General features: G+C 53.6%; 1 protein-coding gene across 6 annotated transcripts in view; it reads right to left on the reverse strand.

Moving 5' to 3' along the window:
- Nucleotides 1-7,909: 7,909 nt before the first annotated feature.
- RUSC2 (RUN and SH3 domain containing 2) overlaps nucleotides 7,910-20,347 on the reverse strand; it is a 61,290-nt gene continuing 48,852 nt past the window's right edge. For 5 of the 6 annotated variants that reach the window (XM_049795597.1, XM_049795596.1, XM_049795602.1 and 2 more), the window contains 9 exons: nucleotides 19,767-19,967; nucleotides 18,387-18,530; nucleotides 17,224-17,300; nucleotides 15,031-15,205; nucleotides 13,946-14,051; nucleotides 12,771-12,817; nucleotides 10,271-11,249; nucleotides 9,421-9,594; nucleotides 7,910-9,110 (listed from right to left, as the gene is read on the reverse strand). In XM_049795597.1, coding sequence (XP_049651554.1) covers nucleotides 8,930-9,110; nucleotides 9,421-9,594; nucleotides 10,271-11,249; nucleotides 12,771-12,817; nucleotides 13,946-14,051; nucleotides 15,031-15,205; nucleotides 17,224-17,300; nucleotides 18,387-18,530; nucleotides 19,767-19,967 — 2,084 coding nt within the window. In that variant the 3' untranslated portion in view covers nucleotides 7,910-8,929. The remainder of the gene's footprint in view (nucleotides 9,111-9,420; nucleotides 9,595-10,270; nucleotides 11,250-12,770; nucleotides 12,818-13,945; nucleotides 14,052-15,030; nucleotides 15,206-17,223; nucleotides 17,301-18,386; nucleotides 18,531-19,766; nucleotides 19,968-20,347) is intronic. The other variant, XM_049795603.1, reaches the window with a different exon arrangement.

The raw sequence follows: 20,347 nt of genomic DNA on the forward strand, positions 1-20,347 counted from the left end.
ACAGAACTTCTACCAGTGTCAGCGCCGCTTTCGTTCTCCTGTGTGCACCGGGGCAGCTTCACGCCCCTTTGCAATCCTGGTGTTCTCTGATCTCTTCTCTGACAACCGCAGTTTTCAGCCTTTCTGGCAGGAGCAGCTACTAGACACAACAGCTGGGTTGCCTCCTCTCCCAGAACAGATCTCAGCTGTCCCAGAAGGACTTGTGAGCTGTGCTGGTTCTTGACTGGGGTTTTGCGGGAAGACGTAGCTTCCATACTCACACAGTAAAGTCAAGCAGAGACTACATCAGGACAACCCTCACCTTGTTACTGCCTGATAAGGATTGTGATAAAAAGGACTTCTGATGTGCACTGGTGATCTTAACTACCTGGCAATGCATGCCATGGGCAGGAAAGCCAAGGTTTTGGCAGAAGCGGCTGGGTGCTCAAGACTGTGCTGAGAGAGGCTGGGCTCAGGAACAAGCTGACCAGAGCCCTGGGGTCCTGGAGCCCAAGTGTTGTGGCAGATTGTGTTGCCAACACATGCTGGGAATGGGAATGACTTTGAAGGCGTCCGGAGGTGGCACAGGCACAGAAGTGGTCAGGGAAGAGGCTGTCTGTGAGACTGACTGTGCAGCCAGAGGCTGGTGGCACTGGCCATGGCAGCAGACCTGACCATCAGAGGTTGTCCAAGGCAAAAGTCAATGAATTTGTGCTTCAGCTTCCCCAGCTGCCCAGCAGCCCTTGCTGGATGTGCTTGGCCCACGTCCCAGCTGCAACACACAGCTGGGAGAAAAACAAGCCCTGAAATATTTTCTGAGGCTTTGCAGCAGAACTGCAGCCCCTTGTGATGGCCTTCCTCTTTATTGTGCTCTTCAGCAATGCCCGGTACTCCCCATCTTGGGGCCAGGCTCTGCTTTCTGCTGATGTACATGCTTTGCTTAATTTGCACATCCTGTAACACCTTTATTCAGCAGCATTGAGCAAGCCATTGTGGGGTGGCCCTCTCCAAATACGATCTCCACAGCCACCCCAAAAATCTGACCCTAAGCAAGCAAAAAGTGGTAGAAGTCTTACATTTTGGGGTGGTTTTTTTTGTTTTCTTTTTTTTTTTTTTTGTGGGGTGGGAGGGAGGTTGTTTTGGTTTTGGTTGTTTTTCCTCCTGCAATTATGGTGCTTGAGGGAAGATACTCCAGCAGTCTTTTACCTCTCGGGGACAGAGTTGGAGTCTGCCCGGTGTCCTGGTTTCAGCTGGGATAGAGTTAATTGTCTTCCTAGTAGCTGGTACAGTGCTATGTTTTAAGTTCAGTATGAGAAGAATGTTGATAACACTGCTGTTTTCAGTTGTTGCTAAGTAATAGCAACAACAGTAATAGTAACAATAGTAATTCAGCACTGGTGAGGCCGCACCTCGAGTCCTGTGTTCAGTTTTGGGCCCCTCACTACGGGAAAGACATGGAGGTGCTGGAGCGTGTCCAGAGAAGGGCAACCAAGCTGGTGAGGGGCCTGGAGCACAAGTCTTGTGAGGAGCGGCTGAGGGAGCTGGGGCTGTTTAGCCTGGAGAAGAGGAGGCTGAGGGGAGACCTGATCGCTCTCTACAACTGCCTGAAGGGGGTTGCAGTGAGGTGGGTGCTGGTCTCTTCTACCAAGTAACTAGTGATAGGACAAGAGGAAATGGCCATGGGAGGTTTAGGTTGGGTACTAGGAAAAATTTCTTCACTGAAAGGTTGTCAAGCACTGGAACAGGCTGCCCAGGGAAGTGGTTGAGTCACCATCACTGGAGGTATTAAAAAAGCACGTAGACAGGGTACTCCGTAACATGGTTTAGTGGGCATGGGTGATGGTTGAATTTGATGATCGTGAAGGTCTTTTCCAACCTAAATGATTCTATGATTCTATGATTCTAATGTTTAGTCTAAAGTCACGGATTTTTCAGCTTCTCATGCCCCGCCAGCGAGAAAGCTAGAGGGGCACAAGAAGTTGGGACGGGACACAGCCACGGCACCTGACCCAAAGTGGCCAATGGTGTATTCCACACCATGGGACACCATGCCTAGTACATCAGCTGGAGGGACTGGGCCTGCAGGGAATTGCCACTGAGGGACTAACGGGGTGTTGATTGGCGGGTGATGAGCAATTGCACTGTGCATCATTTGTATATTCCAATCCTTTTATCATCACTACTGTCACTTTATTAGTGTTATCATTATCATTATTAGTTTCTTATTTTTATATTCTACTAAACTGTTATTATCTCAACCCACAAGTTTTTTTTTTTTTTCCCCAATTTTCTCCCCCATCCCACTGGGGGGTGGGGGGGGGAGTGAGTGAGCAGCTGAGTGGTGCTTAGTTGCTGGCTGGGGTTAAACCATGACACCCAGCCACCTTCCTTGTGCCCTCCTGTGCTCAGAAAGGCAGTCTTAGCCTCATCTCCCTTGCCTGTGTTTCATCTCTTCCTGCAACAGAGCTGGCAGGGCCAGTGGTCCCCCCTAGGAACGTGCCTTTTTATTTCCTTTGCTCAGATGCGAAGCTCACCCATAGTGAGTTTACCATATTCAAACATGCTTACCCTGGCAGAAGTGCCCTGGGGCTGCAGGTGCACACTCAGGACCCTGGCATCGTAGCAAGGCACAGCCTGGGAGGTAGCTGTGCTCTGCCTCGGGTGGCAGGTTTGTGGGGCGGTGGAAAGCAACTGCTCCTCTGCCTTCAGCAACAGCAGTAATTCAGACATCACCTCTCCCTGCCCCTTGGTGCTTCTGGGTCTTCCAAGAAATAATTAAAGGGCTGCAAAAGCAAACTATATAAGTAGGAATAGGTTCCTCATATGGAGGATCTTTGGAAAATGAGTAGGGAAATTCCATAAATTAAAAAAAAACAACTAAAAAAGTCACATTCCCAGTCCCTCTGTGCACCAGTCCCAGCACAGTGGTTGTCAGCTCCTATGTTAACAGTATATGGATCTCCAAAAGCCCTTCATTACCCTGTCTGAAACCTCAAAAGCCATGGAGGAAGTGTGGCCCAAGCAGTTGCCAGGAAGCCCGCTCGTGTTCTCACTCTTCACACTTCCCCTTGCTCCACATCGGAAAAATCCAGCCTTGAGCGTAACCCGGGCTCTTGCACAGAGGATGGAGGGGTGTTGCAAGCTGGTGCCACCTTCCCCAGCATGTCCAGCAGCTATGTGCTCTGGTCACACACGGCAAACCCAAAACCACAGAGACAGCTTTGGTTTGTTTGCAACAAGACAGGACGTAGGTGTCCCTGGGTTTCTTGGTCAGGCAGGTCCCACTGCCTTCCCAGTGTCACCCCATTGCAAACCAGCAGATCTGGCACAGCCAGGAGGATGGGCAAGAGCATATTTCAGCAGGGTGTAGGCAGTGAGCCGCATCCTGCTGCAATGCCAGGGTCCAGGCATGCTGCCACGGACGTGTCCCATTTTCCACAGACCTTGCAGTGCACTGACATTTGAGCCATGTTTCGCAGCAGTCTTGCCACCCTGGGGGACGTCACTCCTCCACTGCGAGGACATGCTCTTCTATCGACCCTACAGACTTTGTGGCAGATTTGATGCTCTTGAAGTGTTTGCAAAAAGGACTGCTGGCTGCTTCTACAGGCTATTCTGTGCTCTCTTTTTTGTTTTTCCTATTGAGCTTTTACATCTTACCTGCCTGATGCTATTTTTGTCATCTAGACATGACTTCACCTATTTGAAGGGCCCTCTCTGATTTGAATAACCTCTGGCCCTGGTGGTTCGCCCTGCTGGTTCCTCTCTACCTTTTGATAGCAAAAGCCTCGAAAGGTTGCCCTAAATCTTTGCAAGCTTGCTGGACACTGTGTGACCATGCTGCTTCTTTTAGCTTCATTTTATCCAAGTTTCCTCATTTCATGCATTTCCCCTTTCCGAAGCTGAACAAGATGCCAGTGGACTTTTCAATCTTTGGTGATTACACAGGGTCATGGAAATGAAGCATATTGTGGCTGTCATCCGTGGACAGCCCTTTCCTGCACACGTGCTCATCCCAGTCCTGCACAGACCTTAGTTCCCCATCTTCGTCCTTGGCCTTGTGGCGTACGTGGAGGAGCCACATACCGATGCCTTGCTTGTCTCTGCCTGTTACTGCAAACAAGCCATCAGGATGCTTGAAGACCAACAGCAGTAGTACTATACCTTGCCTCTTTCTTTTGGTGGGGAACCCTGTTCCCAAAGGTGTATCTGTGGAGCAAACAGGTCTGCATCCCTCTTCTAACGTGGGGATCACACCTTGGAGAAAGGGCTCCTGTCTGCTCCTGGCCTCCTGCCTGCAGCTGGAAGTCGGTGCTTGCACCCATGTGTGATACTCTCCTGCATGATGCTCTCCAGGAGCAGCACCTGGCTTGCCAGTCCTCACCAAAATCTCCGCTGCGCTGCCACCCATGGACTGCACGCAGCTGCTAACGCACAGAGGCTGCCTCTTGCCCCATGAATATCGCAGCAAGGGGAAACGGGGGGTCTGGGGCTTAAAAGCTGCTTGTGGGCAATGCTGCCACCAAAGTTCATTCAGAGGAAACCTCGTGGGTTTCATTGTACAGATGGGGGCACTGAGGCAGAGAGGGAGTCAGGGAAGGGGACGAGGAAGGAAGTCCTCACGGCACACATCGATGTGAGTGCTGAGTCCCAGGATGGTGCTGCAACCGCAGCACTATCCTTCCTCCAGCTGAAAGGGAACTGGGCTGTGCCGCAGCATCAGGTCCTGCTTCAGCACTCCTGGGCTACTACCATGAGCAGGGTCACACCAGCCAGGGACCTGGGAAGCAGCTACCGTGATGCCGGGCTGGGACAGCCACTGTGGAGGGAGCTGGCCTGTCCCCAGGCTGTGTTGCAGCCGGGCTAGGCTGAAAGCTGGATGTTCAGCTGTTCCGAGCATGCCAAAGCTTTCAGGGGCTAATACAAGCTCATACGCAGTTTGATGTCCCCAAAAGCAGTGGCTGCAGAGGTGTCAGAGCCACCTGCAGGCCCAAGGCAGCTTGGCAGTTTGCTGGTGCTCAGGTGCCTCCTCCCTTCCCAGTCCCCCACAGCAGCCTCTGAGAGCTGCCAGCATTGCTTCAGCCCCGGCAGGCATCCAGGGGCCACGGGTCACAGCCTTTCCCCTCAAGATGAGCCAGGTCCTCACAACCTGGATAGAGAAGGTCCAAGGGGACCTGCCAGGACCCCCTAGCACTTGGCACCAGCATGTCTCCACCTCTCACATGCCCCTCAGGTTGTCAAGTGCATCTGGGCTCCCACTGCACCCTTAGCCCACCCCCAGCCACACTGTCACCCCATGGTTTTATGTCCCCCACCACTGGGTCCCACAGTTCCCCACCACCACTCCAAAGTGTACCTCTGTACCATGAAGGTGGGCTCCTCTTTGCTTCCCACATGCTCTGCTCCCAGGGTTCATCCTCAGAGCCCAGCACTTCTTTGCTAAGACCTACTCCAAGATCTACAAGGACACCAGGAACAACTTCACCAAGCAGCGGCTGAGAGCTGCCTGCAAGGAGCAGGAGTGGAGAACGCTGACACTACTCCAGGACCCCACACAGGTGATATGAGACAGGCAGGACTAATGGTGCATCTTGGTGCTGGTCCAGAGCTGCCCCTGGCCTCTCTCTGCACCTCAGGACATGTGAGGTGGGCATCAGTGCTGGGGTTGACAATGGTGCTGGGGCTGACACTGGTGCTGGGGCTGGTGACTGCTCTGCCCTGTGCCCGTGGAAGGCAGGGGGACATGGGGCTGGGGCTGGCAGGCAGCCTGACACCAGGAGGTTGGGAAGGGACTTTAGTTTGTGCAGTAACGAGGCCAGGGACCTGCACTGTTTGTTAGCGAAGTGTTGCTGCAGCTTTTGGGTGTAGGGAAGCACCCAGCAGGGGTCATGACCATACAGCATGACCACCTTACCGGCTCCCATCTCCTGTGGAGGTACTGACAAGGCTGTGGGCCAGCACCCATCCCTCTCTCCATCGCCACCCACACCCCACAGCACCCACCTTTCTGCTGCCATGTCCCAGCTGAAGGGGTGCTGAGCTCCGTGTGCTGGGGGCTGGCTGAGCTGCCCTCCCCAGACCAGTGTCAGCTTCAGGACACAGCAGCACCCGGCAGTTCCTGTCCCTGCTCAGCCTGCGCTTGGTGGTACTCATGGCCTCATGTCCCCATCAGCATCCTGCAGCTGAACCTCCGGGACCAGGCCACCAGCAGGGACACCCAGCCACAGCAGCAGGGCTGGCAGCCACTGCCCCATGCACATTGCTGTGTGCCTTCCAGCCTTGCAGGCTTCATGGGCTTCCTGCCCCACGGCCAGTTCCCGATTGGGACAGGCTATCTGATAGCCACCAACAGGACCTGCTTGAGTTTAGCCAGATGACCCCGAAGAAGAGTTCAGCAGCTGCAAATCCCATAGCAGCAACCCCAAACCCAGGCTCTGACACCCTAACCACCCCATGCCTCCCCTGCATCTGAGCCTGCCGCAGCAGCGAGCACCCAGTGAGCTGCTCCATGTCAGTGCTGGCAGCACAGGCAGCTGGAAATCCCCTTTCCCACTCCGGGGCTGACTCAGCACCCCACAGGGCTGTTGGCCTGGCCAGCACACAGTCCCCTTCCCCACTTGGGCCAGCCCGTGCACGCAGCAGGAACAGCCTGGCTCCATGTAATTTGTAAACAGCCCTGACTACCACCCCCTCTGAGCAGTTAATTAATGCAGCCCATGTGAAAGCCCTCCCCAAGTCAGGACAGGGGCTTACACTGCTTCATTTCTGGATTTTTTTTTAACTGCTTTGACTCACTCCACCGCTGCAGGCCATTTGTCCACGTGGTTGCAACAAACTCCAGTGTGGTGTCCTTGCAGCAAAGGCTGGAGCCTCAAGCAGAGCTCTTCCCTTTTCCTGGGAGCTACTGAGCTGTAAAGGGAAGGGATGGGCTCTTGGGGCTCATTCCTGATGGGACTTGAGGTCCAATGCTTGTGAGAGTCTAAGTTTAAAAGCCCTGGAGCCTTTCCTCGTAAGTGACCTGCAGCCACTGAGCCTCACGCCCAGGTTGTCCCAGGCTCTGGGTCCCAGCCCCACAACCATTCCTCACCCCCTCCTTCCCACACTGCTCAGGACTTCCTCCCACTGCACGCAGGTTACAAGTTCCAGTTTGGCTGCACCTACTGACACTTTATTGACAACACCTGGAACACCCTGGGGATGCAGACGCCAGACCGAAATGGTGCAAACTCCTGTCTGAAACCTGCTTGGTTCCCCACCAGCATGCACAAGGAATAAAGACAAGGAACCCCGAACAACACTGCCTTGCCAAGACGTACCATCATCTGATGATGTGATATAGTCCTCCCAGCCTGAACTGACAAGTCTGATAGCTGTGGGCAACCTATCTCCTTCTGAAGGTCTGGTGTTGGCTGTGGTGGAGGCAGGACAAAGCCTGCAGTGCAGTGTCCCAGCACAGGTAACCCTGAGACCCTTCCCAGGGACGGGCTGAAATCACAAGGCTGCATAGCAGGGAGCTCAATCAGCACCTTTTTTATTAATATGCATCATAAATAAAGAAATAAATAAAGGCGAGACACCTCGTTCTAACAGGGAAATACAAATTAAATATGGTGCAATGTCTGCTAAGCGATGTACAAGCAGGAGGTAACCTTGCAAGACCAGGGCCCCTTGCCATGGGGAAGCCAGCCCAGGCACGATGCTGCGAGCAGCGTCAACCCGGCCAAGGCACCAAATACTGGCGTGGCCTTTCACTAACACTGTTCCCCACCTGACGGGCAGGTGAGGATCCCCACCCCAGTGGGCGGCATGAACATGGCAAGGAAGGGGTTGACTGGCATTGCCTCTGCCAAGGACCCCAGGACCCCTAGTATCCCCTTTGTGCTTGTGCACAATACTTGTCCCCCCCACCCCACGGCACTGCTCAGCAAGACCAGAAACCCTATGCCAAGGGGAGCACCACCCCTCCCTCCCCAGCTCCCTCTGGGAGCATCCCCCAATCTACCTGCCGGGAGCACTGCCCCCAACTCCAAAAAGCATCTCTAGCCCAGTCAGGGACCTTGCCCTCACCACCTCCCCTCCAACCCCCCTCCACTGAGCATCCCAGGGCTTCCCAGGCACTGGCTCCCTGCTCAGCGTGGAGGGCACAGGGCCACCCCCCAAAGCACCCATCTCTGCACAGGGTGGCACTACCCATCCCGGACCTACATAACACTGAACATCCACACCCCTTTCTCATGACCCCCCACACCTCCACACATACCCCTTCCCCCCCCCCCCCCCCCACAACCCCAGCCAGGCACAGCCCCAGCCCTGCCGCATGGCAGTGCCAGGCCATTTGGCCCAGTACAACCCACCAGGCACAACTATAATACGTTAGGACAGGGCTGCTCCAGCGTGGGGGAACCTACCTCGCAGCCCCCATCAAGCCACAATGCAACCCATCAGCCCAGCCTTGCAGGGACCTTGCCAATGCACGGTGCTCCCACTCCTGTGGCTGATGATGCCAGGGATGCTGAAGGCTGCAGACTGCACTGCCACCCTCAGGGAGGGGAAAGCCAGCATCCTGCGCCCTCCACTGTGATACTGAGCCGGGCAGTGGGGCAGTGCTGCCCTGGCAGGGACTGCTTGGGTTCCTGCTATGTACGAGTCTACAGCCTACAGGTGCTGGAGATGGCGTGGGGTGGAGGGGGCTCAGGTGGTCCCTAGTGTGGCTGCATGCACGGTGGTGCCTGGCAATACGAGGTGCAGCTCGCAGAAAACCCCAGGGGCCAAGCTGGCCTTTGGCAGCTGCACAAGGAGGAGCAAGAAGGAACCACCTACGGTTACTGTATTCTGTAATGGCAAGAAAGGTAAGAAACTAGCAAGAAGCTGTGTCTGTTCCTCTGGCAGGGTGGGCTTCCCCAGAGGAGCCTCAGCAGCCCACGGTACTGTGCTTGGCCTCCCAGCCACGTCAATAGTCCTCGTCCTCCGGGTGGGTGACGTACATGATGGGCACCAGTCCCTTCTCGGAGCCGAGGCTGCACTGCAGCCAGTCACCGTCCACTTTGGAGATGACCTGCAGGATATCCCCTTTATTGAAGCTCAGCTGTCCTGCCTCGGTGGCGATGTGATGGCAAAGAGCTTTCACCTCACTGCAGGCAAAGAGAAGGGAGGACGGGTTAGCTCGCCACAGGATGCTCACCCTGCTGAAGCCCAGGGACCACCATGGGCACAGAGGAGCAAGGAAAACAACCCCTGCCTCCCCACCCAGCCAGGCTCCCATTTGCCCCTCACCTGCAGATTGCAGAGTCGGTGTGGATGGATGCACAAGCCGCATCACTGCCCTGAATTGTCCCCTGGTCCATGAGTACAAAGGGGACCAGGCGAACTGCAACAGGCAGAGCCCTGCCAACCCCAACCCACGTCCCAGCACCTGCAGGATGGCCACATGGTGCCACTCACCAGGGAGGGTGGGGAGACAGCCCCCGGGCTGGCTGCGCCACGGGGTCCACTTCAGGTGGCTCTGGCCGGGGGGGCTCCGGCTCAGGAGCTGCCTCTCGCCACATGCTTGCTCCGACCGTCTGGGCCACCAGCTGGAAGACAGACTTGTCCAAGCTGAGCCAGCCAGAGGGCAACCTGCAAGAAGAACACAGAAACAGGTAGTGGCAGGGAAGTGTACCTGGGGGCAAGGAGCAGCCGCTCTTGTGGCAAGCTCACGCCTTAGAGGTCTGGCTCCATGCACAACGTGCACTGCAGTCCCCAGGCTGTCTTCTGGTGGGGAGGGCTCAGCATCCTCCAGACACACCATGGCCTAGACTGGGAAGGACATTTCCAGTGGCTGCAGAAGCAGTAAGGGTACAGACGGAGAGGCAGAGCGGGAGGTCCCAGCTACACAGGACAACTTCACGCCTCCTCCTCATGGGTCGTGCACAACAGGGGTGGCTCCACGTTCTGTTCTCAGTATGTGTTTTTGGGAGGGATGAGGTGATAGGGGCCATGCAGCAGGGGCTCTTCCCCCAGAGAGGGGGCTTAGGGGCCGGGACAGTGTTATTGCTCAGGCAAAAGAGGAAAGCCCTTGAGGTGGACTGAACATGGGTAGGTGCCAAGGGGAATGGTGGTGTGGGAGGAATTAAGGCAAGCCAGCAGGCTGGCAGGGCTGGCCAGGGGTGACAGTCCTCTCTGTTGACACACTGCCTCTGATATACCACCATGGTGTAGCCCAGCAGTCGTCTGTTGGCCCGACTTCCACCTGCACCGCTGCAACCCCAGGTTTAACCAGCCCTCCCCCACCCCAAACCATCCCTGCTCTTACCTGTTAGGCTGCCTGTGCTCTTTCTGCACCTTCCTGGACCCAAACAAGTGTCCCCACTTGATGGGCTGGCTGCCCTCTGATGCATTGGTGCTGCTCTCCTCTCGGGAGGCTGCTGCTGCTGTTCCCACTCTTTGCTGAGTCCCAGTCTCCTTCTCCTTGCTGCGCTTCAGCTCTGTAAGCACCGAGTCTGGGGGGCTGCCCATCCAGAAGGGCCAGCTCCGCTCCTTCACCTCTTCGCCAACCGGTACCTGCTGGGGCTTTTCCAAGGGCTCTTCCATGGCTTCAGGACTTGGCTTGCTGGCAGCCTTGGGCCTCTCCTCCAAGGTGCCCTCAGCAATGGGGCAAGCTTCTGCACCCTCCACAACCCCTTCGCGGGGGGGTGGTGCCTTGTGGGTCTCCGCTGACCTAGGCACAGTATTCAAAGCCTTCTTCTTCTTCTCATAGCGGACGAACTTCGAGCCTTCAGCCGAGCCCTCGATGTAAATCTGAGAGCTCTGCATGAGCTGGTACCACCAGCCTGCCTGCTTGTCCTTCTTCCCCTCCCACGCGCTCTCTTGCATCTTCCTCCCCTCTTCCTCCCTGTCGCCATCGCCGCAGGAGGCACCCACCCCCTTGACCCTCTCGCTCGCAGCTTGCTGGGGGCTGTGGCCTGGTGAGATGTCACCATCCCTGGCACTCGCTTTGCATGCTTCGGGGGCAGTGCTGCAGCCGTCGGGATCCTCACTGCTGCCCCGCGTCCGCATCAGCTGCAGGGTGGAGTGTGCGGAAAGCAGCAGGTCTTGCTTCACACGCAGCAGCTCCTTTTGCTGCTGCTGCTCTTTGCCCATCTGCATCAGGTGGTGCTCGAAAAGGAGGTCTAGGTTGAAGGGCAGCAGGGAGAGAGGCTGGAGCAGGAGCAAGAGCTCCTCAAAAAGAGGTTGGCACACGCTGTGAGACAGGCACAAGAAGCCCACTGGCTGGTAGTGTGCCAGGATGATATCTGTAGGGCAAGAGACATTAATTACAGGAGAGCCACCAAGAAGCTGCTGAAGCTATGGGGAAAGGAGCTGGACACTAGTTTTTGGTCACACCTGTGGCTGCAGTGCTAGGCTCAGCACTGGGTCAGGGAGCACCAGATGCTCTGTGAGCTCTGGGCGAGCTGGCCCAGGTCCTGCTTCCAGATGCACCTGCAGCCCAGACCTGCCCATCAAACTATCCACCAGGATGATCTCTGCCACAAAATACCATGGGGGTAGGGTGAGTATAAAGAGAATCAGTGGGATGGCACGTGTTAAAATTCTCTTCCCCACCTCCTGGAGATGAACAAGGAGCTGCAAATCTGGCCAGCACCAGTCCCCCCTGCAGACAGAGGTGTCAGAGACAGCTGAATACAGTTTTTTCCAGGGATCTGGCTGGGCTGAACTGTAGATCCTAACAGAAAATGGACTAACATTTCTACCTGCAGCATTCATTCTTCACTTCATTTGGCCACATCCACAGTGCCCATCCCCCCCAGCTTTGCTGTCAAGTCTCACTCCCAGGGAGAGAGTTGGGAATAGGATTTGTGGCCATTTGGTCCCAGTGAGATAACAAACTTACACCACAGATAGGACTTGCACCTTATCTCCAACCCCTTTGCCTAGCCTTCATCATCCTGACAACCCTAGCTTTTGCTCACACTTCCAGCTCTTAACGATGGCTTGAAACAGATGGTCGTCTTCTGCTCCAGAAAACCAGGATGCTTTCTCTTGCCACACTGCTCAGTACAAAGGCAAGTCTAGTCTCCTGCCTGCTCCAGAGAGAAGTGCTGACGGCACACACAGACCTGGAAAATGTCTGCTGTCAGCCCCCAAACCCGCCAGAGACACTGGGCTGGACTTCTTGCATGGGGCCCTGGGCTGAGCACAGGCTGAGCCAGCAGCACTCTCCGGGGATCCAGCAGGTTGAGGGCGTCTGTCTCACTGTGCACTTAGCACTTAGTCATGCTGCTTCTAGGCATCAGGCAGCTTGATCCTGCTGCTGGGTTATCCGCACACTCTAGAAACATTTCTCGTTGAAAAAACAGATACAACCAGCAAAATCTGCTTTTTGTGTCTCAGGAGGTTTTCCTTTCCATTTCTTTCCATTTCCCATTCCTGAACGGTTTTAGCCAAGTGTGCACATCTCCAGCTATACAAAGCTCTCAGGCACTGGGCAGGGAACACAGAAATGTGCAGAGGCTTAGATCTGGTCTCCTGTGGGTAGACTGAGGGATCTGTGTTGGATGTGATAGCCTTGGGTACTACCTGCAGCTGGGAAGCACATGGCTGGCCAGGCTCAGGTGGCAGGACCTGCATGGAGCTTGGACTTCCACTTGGGACCTCCCTGGTACACTGGGACTGTGTATAGTCTAGTCCTTCAGCTCAGAGCAGAGGGGAGCAGCCTAGGCTAAGAGACCAGCAAGAGAAACGCATATCCCTCCCATGCTCTACAGTGTGCAGAATTTGGCCCCCACCGCAGCCCACAGCCCTCAGGCTCCTACCTTCATGGTTGTAGAGGTGGTTAAACCAGAATTCCAAGGACCGGATACTGCAGGAGGGGAAAACAAGCAGAGGAAGAAAGAAAGAAAGAAAGAAAGAAAGAAAGAAAGAAAGAAAGAAAGAAAGAAAGAAAGAAAGAAAGAAAGAGTGAAAATCAATTCACCCCCTCCATCCTTGCTGTTCTACAAAAAGAAGTGTGGCTGGAAAAGGGCATTTACACAGCATGAACCTGTGAACCCCAAGACCTATTGAAAAGACAGTGGCTCACTCCCATCAGCATGCACTGACCACAACCACCAAGCCTGTCTCAGAGCCATCCAGTTTGATTTACATGAGGCATCGTACAACTGTAACCCCTAACAACCACGTTTCCAGCAAGTTTCCTCACCATTTAGCTCCTATGTCCTTGGCAGAACTTAGCTTTGCCAAGAGGGGCTCATGTGAAAGAAGCAAATCATCTACAAACATAAGATCATTGCTGCAGGCTTGGCCCAAACTATGCTGGTATCCTGTGCCAGCAGGGGAGAGCAGAACAGAGCTTGCTCATGCTTGTAGGGATCCTCCAACATTTGGAGATCTTGGGGACTCTGTTGCCACTGCCAGAGCTCTTGCCAACCACTGGAGAGGAGCAGGGAAATACCATCCTAGTAGCACTTATCCCTTCACCGGCAAAAAGTCATCGCTGACTTCTTCTGTTTAACACTGACTGCATGTATTGTGCATGCTCCTTATCCAACCTGGAAGGGCCAGCCTTGAGTCCTGGACCAGGGAAATTTCTCCTTCAGAGCCTCATGCCCTAGGATTCACAGCAGCTCCAGGAAGCAGTGATTTAAGCAGGGATTTCCAGGAGTAATTTGTGCATATGTTATGTCTAACCTTGCATGAACCCTGACAGACAGGCTCTTCCCACCTAATGTTTTGGGGCTAAAACAAGCTGACAATGTTCTTCAGTGGGCTACAGCCACCCCTTCTCAGTCCTCGCCTGGTAGGGTAGGATTTGATCCTTCTGGAGTTCTCTAAGGCTCACAGCTTCTTCCTTCCTTCACCTACAGCCGTGGAGCGGCTTCCCAGTTTCTTACATCTTTTCACTGCCAACTGTGCCTGCCTGCAGTCAAGGACCAGCACTTGCTGCCCACCCTGGACAGTGACATGCAGCCAGCCCACGGAGCCTGCTTACTTGAGGAGGCCAAAGATGAATGCGTTGAACCTCATGGTGTGGTTGGTGAGCTCCATGTACTGGCTGATCTTGCTATAAAGGCTGTGCAGCAACTTGGTAGAGGGGCCTATGGAAAGAAGCAGAATGTTGATTTGCGGTCAGCAAAGCCAAAATGGCACCATGGGAAGGAGCATCAAGGCAAAGACAGACGTTGGCTGGGTGCCCATGCCTGTGCGTGCAATGCCTTTCCACCAAACTCCAAGACAAGCTCACTCCATCCCAACAGTTAGGCTCCACAAGGGAGATGGGTTGTGGTCTGTCCCAGACTGCCACTCCAAAACTTTGGAAGAGTTTCAATACTGCAAGGACCTGCCTCCCACACTTTAGGTACAATCACAGGCCTTGGCTCAAAATCAGCAGGTAAACAGAATATTGTGGTGGGTGGTTATAATTTGGGGTGTCTGGAATCACAGAGAGAACGCCAGAGCTGGAGATTTGCCACAAACAGGCTACAAGACTTTCCAGCCCTGGATATAAGCTCTTCATGATGCAGAAATCAGTGTGGCCTTGCCATCTGTAACCTTGGAAAGGAGTTATCCTGGATGGTAGTCACGGCCACAATCCAGGGTGCAGACTGGTACTAGCAGAGGGTGCAGGTGTTGTGGGCATGCTTGAGCCAAGTGAGCTGTGAGTGCAAATTTTCTTACAGACCAGGCTAAAGCACAGCTCTGCTTTATACAGTAGCTGTGCAGGGCTAAAGATGAAGGTCTACAAACACCCTGGAATCTTAGAGGGGTGAAAGGGGCATTCTTTTGTTGTTTTTTCTTTTTTTTTTTTCTTTTTTTTTCTTTTTTCCATTCCATTCCATTTCCAGGGCCTGTTATAGGAGAATTTGGAAATTTCAGGGAAAATGACAATAAATATTTGGGCAGAACAGAGCAGTGGCTCTCCTGTCTTGCAAGAGAAGGGCAAGGTGCACCCCATTCCATGCAGGGAGATGGGTATTATTCTGCTTTCCCGTCCTTAAAGTCAGCCTTCCCCAGCACCTCCCAGCCATAACACGGGAGTACCACAGAGCAACAGATTCCGTTGCACACCGTCCATACCTAGCTGGGTGGATGCCTCCACCACGCTCCAGGGGATGTTCCTCCTCTGGCCAATGATCATGTCCAGGACATAAGCCTTGAGCCCATCACTCAGAATGTCCCGGACAGCAGGGCACAGGTATTTCAGGATGAGATGCCCCACATTGGGGCTCACAGAGCTGTTCCCAAGTTTGGCCTAAGGGACAACAGGCAACAGGGAAATTGTTGGTAACTGCTCTACAAGGTAAGATGCAGGCAAAAAGTCCAGCCCCACTTGCCTACTACAGACACCCAGCAGGCAATATCCAGGCTACAATGATGCTCAGCAGTTCATTAATTAGGCAGTCTCTTCCCCTTCACCCCTACTGCCTCATACACCAGTTCTGGACTGCTCCCTGCAAGGTCTGCCCCAGGCTGGGATGAGGCAACAGCTTGGGAAGAGAATATCCCAACTTGGGAAGAGGATATCCCAATTAGAAGGTACACCTAGTTCTGCCTACAGGTATAAAAAGTCTGTCCTGCTAGAGGAAGAAAAGAGCATGGCATTTTTCTGCTGCTGTAGATTTTCTTGTTGCTATTTTTGAAGCAGGAAGCCTGAAGCCACATAGGAACTACCAGCACCAAAAAGGGTTAAGGAACACTTAACTCAGTGACATGCGGAGCTATAATACCTAGGGATTACTATAAATAAACAGGGTGAGGGCAAAATGGATGGACAGAGCTCAGGCTGAGGTGACGAAGCACATAAGAGTCCAGCATCAGCAGAGTGGGGACATACTCTGCTGCATACGGTCTTTGAGCTGCTGAGGGGTCTATGCAAAGGGGTCAGCCCCAGGCCTTGCACGTCATGTTGGTGGTCCCAGGCAGTTGTGTTCAGGACACAGATTTTACCAGCTGAGCTGGAATTATACTGGCCAGTTGGCATGGGTCCACAAAGGCCCTGAACTGAGACTGAACTTCTGGGTCAGGAATAATCCTGTCAGATTCATTGAGCGTGGGAGCATCAGGGATGGGTGTTGCCTTTTGACAGGTGAATGCTCAGCCCTTGGCACACTGACGCATAATGAAACCCCAGCATTTTACTTACCAGGGTTGTCTGGTAAGTAAAGTAATGGGGGAATGTTGCAATTCTTCCCCAAACCAATACTGCAAGAATAGGAAATTCACAGTGGAGCCTTAAGAAGCTGTGGGAATCCCAACAGATCCAGTTGTGATGCACAGCAATCTCTACATCAGCAAAAATTGTAATTAGGGGCAAATTACCCTGAGCTCTGAGATAAGATTGAATGGGCTTGGAATTTGTCCCAGTCAGGTTTCTCCTTGGGGATGGCACTCCAGGGCAGTTGTCATGTCCAAATAGTGTCACATTGCTGCCCCATCGTCCCCTGACTGAAGCAGAGCATTCAGCATTGACAGGAGGCACCACAAACACGCTGGGTGTCATAGGACTGCAAACACTGCCCGGTACAAATGGAAGCAAACTTTTCTGCTTCTGTGTTATTCCAGAAATAAGAGATGAGGGGAGCACAGGCCAAAAGCAGCCAGTTCCACAGGCAACCTAGATGCACTCTGAAGCTAGTGGGTTCATGGCAGGGGCTATATGGGATGCCCATCTGCCCCACTGGGCAATGACTGATGCACTTCTTTATTGTTATGGAGCCCTGTGACACATCAAGGGACTGGGGACACTGCACTGTGTCCTGGCACCCCCTGTCATGGGACATGTGGAGGAGGGAGACACAACTCCCCACTGTATAAGAAAAAAAGCTGGTGTACTGCATCAGACCAGAAGTCCAGCTGGGCTGGTATTCTTTCTTATAAAGAGCCATGAGTAAGTACATAAAAAAGACCCAAACCAGAGCAAACATATATAATACTTGCCCTTAATACTTTTGCAGCCTACAACTACTTTCAACTCAGAGACTACCTAAGCTGGACATTATTCCTATGTGTTTAATAGACCACAATGAATTTCTCTTCCCTGTGTTTTTCTGATCTGCCCTTAAATCCATGTACTCTTTCAGTACTTCCAGCATCACGGAGCAAGAATTGTCACAGATTTACTATCTGCTGCATGGTGTACCATCGCCTTTGGTTTCTTCTTGGTACTACCACCTTCATTGGATACCCTGTAGTTTTTGACTGGACAAGAATGGAGAGGCAATCTTTTTCCATCCTCTCCATGTCACACATGACATTGAAAGCAAGACATACCTTCACCCCTGGATCTCTGCTGGTTCCAAAGTGAGCCACAATCAGGTCAACAGCAGTGTTGATTGCCTTCACCAGACCTAGAGGGAAAGGATGAGTCAGAGCGCTGCCTGAGGGGCTTCTAGGACAGACCCTGACCAAACACTTCACAAAGAAATCAGGCAGGGGCTTTTCAAGCCCATGTCAGCACACAAGCCCTCTCAGCCAAAAACATGCAGAGCCCCTCCTAACTCCTCACCAAATCTGGCCCTGCTGGTTCCAACACTCACCTATCAGCCCAACAGTAGGACAACCTTTAGAAGCGGCTGAAGCATAAGATACCCTGTCAATATTCCCGAGGGACATGGACCATCACCTCCACACACCATCCCTTGAGGGAGCAGAGATGGGGTCTGAGGCAATGAGTCTTTTGCTACTTTGATCCTACAGGGCAGCAATGCAGAAGCCACGCCTTTGGCAAGCTATGTAATGACTCTGGGTAACAAGAGTGGTGGGCAATCTGACATCTGCATCAGCATGATGCAAGAATAGAAGTGGAATAGAGGGGAAAGCTGCCATCTGGTAATCACCAACACATAGCTGACAAAGGCATGGGAACATTTCTGCACATCTCTTGCCTCTGAAATGATACTGAGGCAGCTGCCAACAATCCAGTCCCCAACCCTGCCTCTAGCATGGATCTCATCACAGCCATGTCCTGCTTTGGAATCCTTTCTCCCACCCTTTCATATAAACAATTCACCATGTAGGACCCAACAGACCTTTTACCTAAATTACAAAATCTCAGGCTAGCACATCTGCAACATCACACAGATCCACCCTTGTATACTGAGACAGGGGTGGCAGCATGCCCTGCCTTAGGGTCATACTCCTGTGCCTGTCTGCTCTCTGCCCTTTCTTGTGGGCTTAAGATTCATTCTAATCACACTTCCTGTGATGAGTAGCTCAAACATACTCCGTGGCACATTGCATGGTGCAGAGAACACAAGAACCTGCCATGGAAACAGCCGTCAGTCCAGGGGGACATATAGTTATGATGCTACAGTAGAGAAGGGCAGGGAAAGAAACCATTATGTCAACAGAGATGAGATGAGACAGAGAGAAGCACTGTTCGCCTTACGCTGTACCACGCCACACTCTTGTCTGCGAGAGATGCACAGACTCACCCTTCTTCTGCAGCAAGTCGATGGAGATGGACTCTGTGTTGCCATCTGGGGAGAGGCAGAACTCAGCGGGGGGTTTCTCTGCTAGTGAGAAGTAGTCAGGGAAGAAGTCAGTGTAGGTAAGCTGGAGTTGCCTCATAGACTGTCCTGCAAGGCCAAGACAGGGGGGAGAAGGATCAGCCCCAAGCCCTTATACCAAAGCCTCTCCCACATTGTTTGCTTTTCCCAGAAGCATGCTGTGTCAGCAGCAGTCTTCACCCCAGCCTGTCCAAAGCTGGGACAGCAAGGCCACAGGCTTGTTACTCTCCCAGCAATGGTTTGCAACGTGAGCCTGTAAGTTCAACCCCACAGCTCACCCAACATCTAGCTCCAGCTTGACTGGGGTCCATGGGCACTGGGAGATGCTGTGGGAGATTCACCCTCATGGGCTGGTGCTAAGGGAAACCTTGCTGCACGAGACTCTCGGGGCTGCTGTGCCGATAGCCCCGGCAAGTGGGGTCAAAAGTAGAGCACGGAGAGAATACCTACTTGTCACACCCAGGCATGCACAGGCAACAAACCACATATCTTCTGCCTGTCCCCTGGGATGGCCTCTGTTTTCAAGGGGTGACTTCTGCAGGAGCTCTTTCATGTGCTCAATTTCAATCTGGTTCATTCTCCAGCTCTCTTGCGAGGCACTCTCCCGTGAAGGAGGGATGGAGAAACTGTTTGGGTTGGCAGAGTGAGGTGTAGAACTTTGGGGAATTCCCTCCATGACTTGAGGCTGACCTGAAGAACACTCTCCCTCCCCACAGAGACCACAATGCTCTTCCCACAGGACTCTCAAAGGCTCAGCCAAAAGCAGCCTGTCCCTCTCAGACCTTCCTGCACAGGTTTTGGAGGATAGCAAAGACCTTAAGGGCAAAGCATGGAGAAGACAGAGCCCCATGAAGCCCTACAGTGTTGCCAGCTGCCCCATGAAAGCTACAGCCCAGCATCTAGCATGCTGCCAGAATTGGGGCAGATGGGCAGACGGGCAGACACTGTGGGGCACTGACACAAGATCTCCAAGGGCCACAAGTCCTATGTGAGACATGAACTGCAAGCTCAACACAGTCCAGGAACGCTTGCTGAGGTTCAAGCAGGCTCTTGGGCCATTCGTTTTCCCCTTCAATCCAGCCCAGAGCCGGACCTGACTGCTCTCAGCTCATGGAGGAGGGAGGCTCCACACAGATTGTGCTGATCAGTGAGGCAATTTTCACCCTCCTCTTGTACCCCTCAGCCCCACTGTGAGCAGATGCATCATCCCTCCTTCTCAGAGCAGGCAGAGCAGTGATGAAGCCAGGCTGAACCTGAGCCCCAAGGTCACCTCCCAAGACCCCCCAGCAGAAAGGTGGTGCGCACCGTTCAGCTTGCAGTGGAAATGGCTGGTGTTGAGAGTGCCAGGGAGCTCAAAGATGGGGTTCCCCCGGTTCAGCCGAGGCTCTTGCTGCCTCCTGTCTAGGCTGCCTGCTAAGCTGGGCAGCCCCGAAATGCGGTCCAGACCCAGGGGGTTCCTCCGCCTGTACTCCCGCCACTTCAGCGCTTGGGGAGAGAGGTGGTTCGCTAGGATGCCGCAGGCAGTGAGCACCAGACGGGAGGATGTGAGCAGACAGCAGCGTGTGGAGGGGAAACAGGGAGAGAGAAGATGAGAAAGAGGAAGGACAGAGAAAGAGAAACAGCACATTAAAGTCCAGCAGCATTTCAGGACATTAGCACACATACATATAGGGAGGTGGAGGCCACAGCCTGGCAGAGCAGGGCAGGAGCCTGGGTGGCCTTGCAGCTGCAGGCATAGAAGGAGCAGGTTTGGGGCGCAAGCACCTGGCAATGGGGTGCTGTAAGATCAGTAGCCCAGCCCATGCCGCCCTCTCCAGAGACACAGTGTAGGAGTTGGGACTGGGGGCACATGCTCTTAGTGTAGGACTTTCTTTTGCAAGGCAAAG

Source organism: Accipiter gentilis, chromosome Z, assembly GCF_929443795.1.
Source record: "Accipiter gentilis chromosome Z, bAccGen1.1, whole genome shotgun sequence".
Classification (NCBI taxonomy): domain Eukaryota; kingdom Metazoa; phylum Chordata; class Aves; order Accipitriformes; family Accipitridae; genus Astur; species Astur gentilis.